Here is an 8,027-nt window from a genome sequence, read left to right on the forward strand (position 1 = left end):
TGTAACATTAATCCAAAGGCTTGAATATACTTACAGGGTGTGTGGCTGGAGAAAAACACGAAAAAGAGGTCTCGTCTGAGTTTCCACAGTCCTTTTTGAGTTCCTGGGACAAAGATGCTATCCTCTTTCAGGGTGGCTGCCAACTGGAGTTGATGGAGAAGGTACCTAAGGGTTGCAAGATGTTATTAGGATGAACAACCAATCTCTGTGGTTAAGGGGAAAGCCTCTGGTAGGGTGATTACTAAGACAGCAGTACTGTAGCCTAGTGGGACTGGTAGGGATTGGGAATTATGAGAATGCTCTAGACCAGTGATTCTCAAAGTGTGGTCCCTGCACCAGCAGCATCAGCATCACCTGGGAATTTGTTAGCCCTCTAAATTTCAACTGGCCTCGGTTGCTCACATCTATAACCCCAGCTACTTGGGAGACTGAGGCAGGAGGACTGCTTAAACCCTGGAGTTTGAGGCTGTAGTGAGCTACGATTGTGCCACTGTGCTTCAACTTGGGTGACAGAGTGAGACTCCATTTTTTTTTTTTTTAAAGAAAAAAAAAAAAAAAGAAACTCAATTGCTGAGGTTCCACCCTAGATCTGCTGAATCAGAATCTCTGTGGCTCAGCAATCTGGGTTTTAACAAACCTTCCAGGTTGTTCTGATGCACAATCAAGTTTGAGAACCACTAGTCCAGGTCAGGCATGCGGCTCATGACTGTAAATCCAGCACTTTAGGAGGCCAAGGCAGGAGGGTTGTTTGAGCTCAGGAATCCAAGACCAGCCTGGGTAGCATAGTGACACCCTGTCTCTAAAGGCTGCAATGAGCTGAGATAACATCACTGCACTCTAGCCTAGGTGACAGAGCAAGACCCAGTGTCAAAAAAAAAAAAAAAAAAATAGAGACAGACCACCACTAGTCAAGACCACATTGCTACTCAAAGTGTAGTTTATAGACTAATATAATCTGTATTACCTAGGAGCTTATTAGAAATGTAAATTCCAGGCGAGGCGTGGTGGCTCACGCCTGTAATCTCAGCACTTTGGGAAGCTGAGGCGTGTGGATAACGATGTCAGGAGTTCGAGACCAACCTGGCCAGCATGGTGAAACCCCATCTCTACTAAAAATACAAAAAATCAGTTGAGCATGGTGGCGCATGCCTGTAGTCTCAGCTACTTGGGAGGCTGAGGCAGGAGAACTGCTTGAACCCAGCAGAAGCAGGTTGCAGTGAGCCGACATTGTGCCACTGCACTCCAGCCTGGGCAACAGAGCAAGACTCCGTCTCAAAAACAAACAAACAAACAAAAAACCCCAAAAAACAAAAACGGCCGGGCACAGCGGCTCACGCCTGTAATCCCAGCACCTTGGGAGGCTGAGGCGGGCAGATCACAAGGTCAGGAGATCGAGACCATCCTAGCTAACACGATGAAACCCCGTCTCTACTAAAAATACAGGAAAAAAAAAAATCAGCCAGGCGTGGTGGTGGGTGCCTGTAGTCCCAGCTACTCGGGAGGCTGAGGCAGAAGAATGGCATGAACCCGGGAGGCGGAGGTTGCAGTGAGCGGAGATAGCGCCACTGCACTCCAGCCTGGGCGACAGAGCAAGACTCCGTCTCAAAAACAAGCAAACAAACAAAAAAACCCCGGAAATTCTGGGACTCCCACCCCAGCCCTGCTTAACCATACTCTGGGGATGTGGCTTTACCTTTGGAAACTCCTTCTGGCTATGACCTCAGCATGGCTATCATTGAGGATGTCTCCTGTGGCAAAGATAGGATACCAGGTGAAGACATATGGAAGCTGGAGAGGCTCTGGTTCCTAGAGGCAGAACACAGCAGTTCCACCAGCACCCAGGATGGCCATGTAGCTCCTGGAGAGCTTTGTCAGAAGGTACCACAATCACGAATAACAATGCATTGGCTGTAGGTTTTCTCAACCCAGCACTGTAGACATTTTGGGCCAGAAAATTCTTTGTTGTGGGGGGTCTATCCCAAACACTGTAGACTGTTTATTAGTAGTATTCCTGGCCTCTACCCATGAGATGTCACTAGCACCCCTCTCTCAGTTGTAACAACTAAAAATGTCTCCAGACATTGCCAAATGTCCTCTGGGGTACAAATCACCCCCAGTTGAGAAACACTAATTTATAGAAAAACCTTATCTGGAGAACAAGGGTCCAGATCTTTTGTACAGAGGTATCATACTTGTGCTCATGGTGATACAATTCCATCTAATCCAATCCACAGTGATCCTGGAACAGGTTCCTCATATACAGGCAAGGACAATGGTGGAAGCCAACTCAAAAAGGAACCTGCTAGCTAGAAGAAGAGGTAAAGATCCCAGGTCTCGGCCAGTCACGCAGTGGCTCATGCCTGTAATCCCAGCACTTTGGGAGGCCAAGGCAGGAGGATAGCTTGAGGCTGGGAGTTTGAGACCAGCCTTGCCAACACAGTTAGACCAAGTCTCTACAAAATAAAAATGAAAAAAATTACCTGGGCATAGTGGTGCACACCTGTAGTCCAGCTACTCAGGAGGCTGAAGCGGGAGGATCACTTGAGCCCAGGAGTTCAAGGCTGCAGTGAGCGATGATGGTGCCACTGTACTCCAGTGAGACCCTGTCTCTTAAAAAAAAAAAGAGGCCGGGCGTGGTAGCTCAAGCCTGTAATCCCAGCACTTTGGGAGGATGAGACGGGCGGATCATGAGGTCAGAAGATGGAGACCATCCTGGCTAACAAGGTGAAACCCCGTCTCTACTAAAAAATACAAAAAAACTAGCCAGGCGAGGTGGCGGGCGCCTGTAGTCCCAGCTGCTCGGGAGGCTGAGGCAGGAGAATGGTGCAAACCCAGGAGGCAGAGCTTGCAGTGAGCTGAGATCCGGCCACTGCACTCCAGCCTGGGCGACAGAGCGAGACTCCATCTCAAAAAAAAAAAAAAAAGAAACAACAAAACAAACAAATAAAAACCCCCAGATCTCTAAGGAATTTAAGGAATTTTCATATTCTTGTTGAGGCCCAAAGCTTTCTGTCACTCAAGACTGCTTGCCAGGTGCGTTGGCTCACACCTTTAATCCTAGCACTTTGGGAGACCAATGTGGGCGGATCACCTGAGGTCAGGAGGTCAAGACCAGCTTGGCCAGCATGGTGAAACTCTGTCTCTACAAAAATACAAAAATTAGCCAGGCATGATGGCAGGTGCCTGTAATCCCAGCTACTCGGGAGGCTGAGGCAGGAGAAACGCTTAAACCCGGGAAGGGGAGGTTGCAGAGCAGTGAGTCGAGATCGCGCCATTGCACTCCAGCCTGGGCGATGAAGCAAGACTCCAAGCAAAAAAAAAAAAAGATTGCTTTCTAGGGCTTCAGAAACCACTCAAGCTGCATCCTGTACCTGCTACAGAGCCCCAAAGCCTTCCAGACCCAATGTGGAACAGCTAAGCCCAGGGAATCTGGTTTGAGCATGAAAATACTGGCTAGCTTTCAGTTATTCGGAAAGCATGTTCCTAGAGGCCTCTGCTTTGATGGTGGATTTCCATTCTCCAAGTGAGTACTGTCCTTCCAACTGGACTGACAGTCAGTAGGAAACAAATGCCATGCGCCTCAACTGACATGGCCCTTCTTCTCTGACAAGGAGAGTAAAACACGGACACTGGTTTCCAAAGCTAAATCTTTGTTTAGACTCCCGCCCATGCTTACCGCTCTTCCTCATTTTGGACTGGCCTATGCATTTTGTTCCCGTTCCCATTGAGACAACTTCCTTTGTCACTGTGGGAAAAAAACAAATCGTGTGAGTTCTGAGAAACGGAATGTTCCCCAGTGCTCAGGTACAATCAGCCTGCACACTCCTCCAGGAGATTCTCAGAGGCCCACTCAACCAAGGCCTGCGGTTCCAGCACGGTGGTCTCCCACCATCAGAGGTACTGTGCCACCTAGCGGAGCACAAGCACACATGCCTAACATCGTAGTTCACACCCTACCCACGACTGTCCCTGCACAGTACAGCAATGTATAATTTTCTCATCTTCCACAGTGAGGAGCGTGCCAAGGAGAAAAAGTCTTACCTTGTGCCGGCTTATCAGGGGTGTCGCAGTCCTGGTCAGCTGGAGATTGTATCTTCACCACAGCTGCCAACAATGTCCACTCATGGTTTGGCTCAGGCTTCCCCTTCTTGGGCAGCCTGATGCCATAGTGCTCATAGCACAGCAGAGCAATCTCATCTGCGGTCCACATGGTCTGAGCTGGTGCTGAGACCTTGATCAAAAACCACAACCATCAGAAGTACGGAAATGAGAACCAGTGCCTGATGCTACAGCCTCTCATATCCATGCTTCAAGTCTTTCAAATGGAGCCCAACTAGTCAGACCGAGGTTTCCCTATCTGGAACTCTACGGATCATTTTCTCCTCCTATCTCCCTGCCCCCTTTTCATTTTTAATGAAAGATCAAAGAAACCTCAAATTCTACCAATCCCCCAAAATACTGTTACAAGTTTTTTTTTTAATGTTAGATATCTGATACATTTCTAATGAGTCTGCATCCTCTACTCCACATTAAAGGACACGAGAAGGAAATGTCCTCACTACTCCAATTTTCATTGGAAACAGCACGTAAAGGATTGCAGACTCACTTGCTTTGGGCAGACCCTCACTGTATAAGGTTTATCTTTCTGGGCAGATGTTCTTATCTGTCCTCTTTTTCCAGGCATTTTATTTTTCTCTTCTTTCCCCTACAGCAGAGTGGTTCTCTACCGCCCTCGAGTAAATCCCCACTGAGATGTTTCTCAGCAGTTATGTGTTCTCATAGAGCTCTACTTAAGGGTGTGGGCTTTGGAGTCAACCTTTCTGGGTTCTAATTTTGGCTTTCCCACAAATTAACTGCGATGCTGAATAGACTACTTAACCTTGCTGTGTCTGTTTCTTCATCTGTCAAAAAAGTGATAATAATAATATCTAACCTATTTAGATTGTGAAGATTAAATAATACTTAGGGTTACTGTGAGGGTTAAATAATACTTATAAAAAGCAATTGCTACAATGTTGAGCATAATTAAGGTCAACTGTGATTACTATTACAAGAAATAACATTTGATGATTTTCCTGGTTAACTTGCCTTTAGCTACTTGGTGGTGGGGGTGAAAGGGGGAGGGCTGTAATGGGCATAGAAAGCCATGAAGAAAAAAACCATCAAGCAGATCCCTAGGATACTCTGCAGGGAAATCTCACTCTTGGCCCTATCAATGCTCACTGGATACATCCTGACCTCATTTGGACTCAATACACAAAAAGCTTCTTAGTAGAAAATGAGCTTGTATGGTGATAGACATAGCTAAGCATTGTAAAACAAAACTGAAGGCTGGGCGCGGTGGCTCACCTGAGGTCAGGAGTTCGAGACCTGCCTGGCCAACGTGGTGAAACTCTGTCTCTACTGAAAATACAAAAATTAGCCGGGCGTGATGAGGCGTGCCTGTAGTCCCAGCTACTCGGGAGGCTGAAGCAGGAGAATCGCTTGAACCCGGGAGGCGGAGGTCGCAATGAGCCGAGATTGTGCCACTGCACTCCAGGCTGGGTGACAGAGGGAGACTCCGTCTCAAAAAAACAAAAAAGGCTTTCCTGAGTCCCAGTTCAGGTAGCTTTTGAAAGATGGTATTGCTATGAATCCCCCTGCAGCGCAATGTGCAGGCTTGCTACTGTAGCGAACCATAATGGTAAATCAGACCATAGTGATTTCAAACAAAAATTTGCAGAAGTGAGACACGGTGACCTGAAAGTCAGAGCGTCAGCGCAAGCCTTGTCAAAAGAAAGCACAGGGGATCGTAGAATCCTCATTTGGAAGGGAAGGGAATGTCTCATTTCTAGGGAGACATCACAAGGCAGTATAGTTTATGAAGACCACCTGGCCATCGACCTGAAACTAAACCAGAGGTGCAATTCACAAACCTCAATAGCCAAGGCAGGTAGAAGTTGCCAGAAGAAACAGTGACTCCCTAAAACGAAGCAGCCCAGAACGGCATCATCTCACTCAGGTAGTTGAGTCTGAATGGGCATGCACAATTGTTGGAATGAATAAATGTTTTGCTACACTGGGTCCATCATAATTCGAGCCTAAACCCCCTCCTAGATCTTGAAAAACTTGAAGAACTTATTAGCTGAAAATAACAGCTCAGTTAAACAGGCACGTATTTGCCCACAAGACCGCATCTCTGAACAGTTTCAACAAGCGAAAAAACTGACGTCCTTTCCAAAGAAAAGGAAATCGGCTGCCAGGGGAGAAAAGGCTTTAGCGATGCTCGGAAGAAGGGACTCCTGCTTCACGCTGCCTCCCTTCCTAATACTTCCGGAAGCAGAGCCCCTTCCCGGCCGCTGGAGAAGCCCGGGTGGGACCCTAAGTCGGCCAGTTACAGGACGGGAGGCGCCAGGCAAGGCACTGAGGTCGTGCAGTGGGAACAGCGTGAGCGCCTGACCCACTAGGTCCTGAGGCTGCCAGGCCAGAGGCCCCGCGCTCGCCCGCAGCAGGAGCTCTTCACGCGCCGGCTACTGACAGTTCCAGGCGTGGAGCGCCTTCCCACGTGAAATGCGTCCCAGAAGATACGGTCCTCACAACCTCTTCCCTCAAAAACAGACTCGGTAAAGTTAGCCCGGATGCACCTGCCCCGTCTCCCCACTGCTTCGCTGAGGTTCCCCTCCCACCTCCACCACACGCGCCTCGGAGACAGCGAGGAGAATCCGCCTGCCAGACGGACGTGACGTCACCATGCCGCCAGTTCCTTCCGGCTCCCACCCCCAGAGGCGCGCAGTGCACGCCGGGCCTTGTAGTTTTTCCGGGGAGTCGGTGCCAGGGCCGAGATTCCCGCGCTTCAAGTCCCGCAGCCCGGGCAGCGTCCTAGGGATGCGTGAAACCGGATGATGGGAGCCACCTGCTGGCTTAGATATGCCTTCAGCTAGAACTAGAATGATGTATCTTGCAGCACTACCCTGAATGTTTTTTTTGTTTGTTTGTTTTGAGACTTAGTTTCACTCTGTTGCTCAGGCTGGAGTGTAAAGGCGCGATCTCGGCTCACTGCAACTTTCGCCTCCCCGTTCAAGCTGGTCTCCCGACTAGGCTGAATTTCTGTCTATAACATCACTGTCCAATAGATACATAATTCGAGTCATATACGTCATCTAAAAATTTCCAGTAGCCGGCCGGGCGCGGTGGCTCAAGCCTGTAGTCCCAGTACTTTGGCAGGCGAGATGGGCGGATCGCGAGGTCAGGAGATCGAGACCATCCTGGCTAACACAGTGAAACCCCGTCTGGAACTGCAACTGGAAAAAAAAATTTCCAGTAGCCTCATTAAAAAAGTCAAAATAGAAACAATCAGATATTTTATTTAACCCACACATCCCAAATAGTATTATTTCAACATATAATCAAAAATGTTTTTGAGATGGAGTCTTGCTTTGTCGCCCAGGCTGGAGTTGCAGTGGCGCAATCTGGGATTGTAACCTGGGATTACAGATGCCTGCCATCACTCCGGCTAGTTTTTGTTATTTTTAGTAGAGATGGGGTTTCGCCATGTTATCTAGGCTGGTCTTGAACTCCTGACCTCAAGTGATCCGCCCGCCTCGACCTCCCAAAGTGCTGGGATTACAAGCATGAGTCACGACGCCCGATCTCTCTCTCTCTCTGTCTTTCTCTCTCTCTATATATACACACACACATATATGTGTATAAATACTTCTGTTTTAAATGCAAAGTTTAAAAAATCAGATATATATGTGTGTGTACACATATATATATATATATATTTTTGAGACGGAGTCTTGTTCTGTCACTCAGGCTGGAGTGCAGTGGCACGATCTCGGCTCACTGTAAGCTCCGCCTCTCAGGTTCACGCCATTCTCCTGCCTCAGCCTCCCAAGTAGCTGGGACTACAGGCTCTTGCCACCACGCCCGGCTAATTTTTTGTATTTTTAGTAGAGACGGGGTTTCACCGTGTTAGCCAGGATGGTCTCGAACTCCTGACCTCGTGATCCGCCCGCCTTGGCCTCCCAAGGTGCTGGGATTACAGG

General features: G+C 48.4%; 1 protein-coding gene across 22 annotated transcripts in view; it reads right to left on the reverse strand.

The window, feature by feature from the left end:
- ADAT1 (adenosine deaminase tRNA specific 1) overlaps positions 1-8,027 on the reverse strand; it is a 49,840-nt gene that overhangs the window by 39,826 nt on the left and 1,987 nt on the right. For 4 of the 22 annotated variants that reach the window (XR_013410925.1, XR_013410924.1, XR_013410922.1 and 1 more), the window contains exons 1-5: positions 5,916-6,738; positions 4,042-4,231; positions 3,677-3,745; positions 1,694-1,748; positions 35-165 (exon numbers count right to left, since the gene is read on the reverse strand). Coding sequence is in view for 12 of the 22 variants with exons in the window: in XM_015126641.3 (XP_014982127.3) it covers positions 35-165; positions 1,694-1,748; positions 3,677-3,745; positions 4,042-4,210 (424 nt within the window). In the remaining 10 variants the exon portion in view is untranslated. 22 annotated transcript variants of the gene reach the window in all.

The sequence above is a fragment of the Macaca mulatta genome, chromosome 20, assembly GCF_049350105.2.
Source record: "Macaca mulatta isolate MMU2019108-1 chromosome 20, T2T-MMU8v2.0, whole genome shotgun sequence".
Classification (NCBI taxonomy): Eukaryota; Metazoa; Chordata; class Mammalia; order Primates; family Cercopithecidae; genus Macaca; species Macaca mulatta.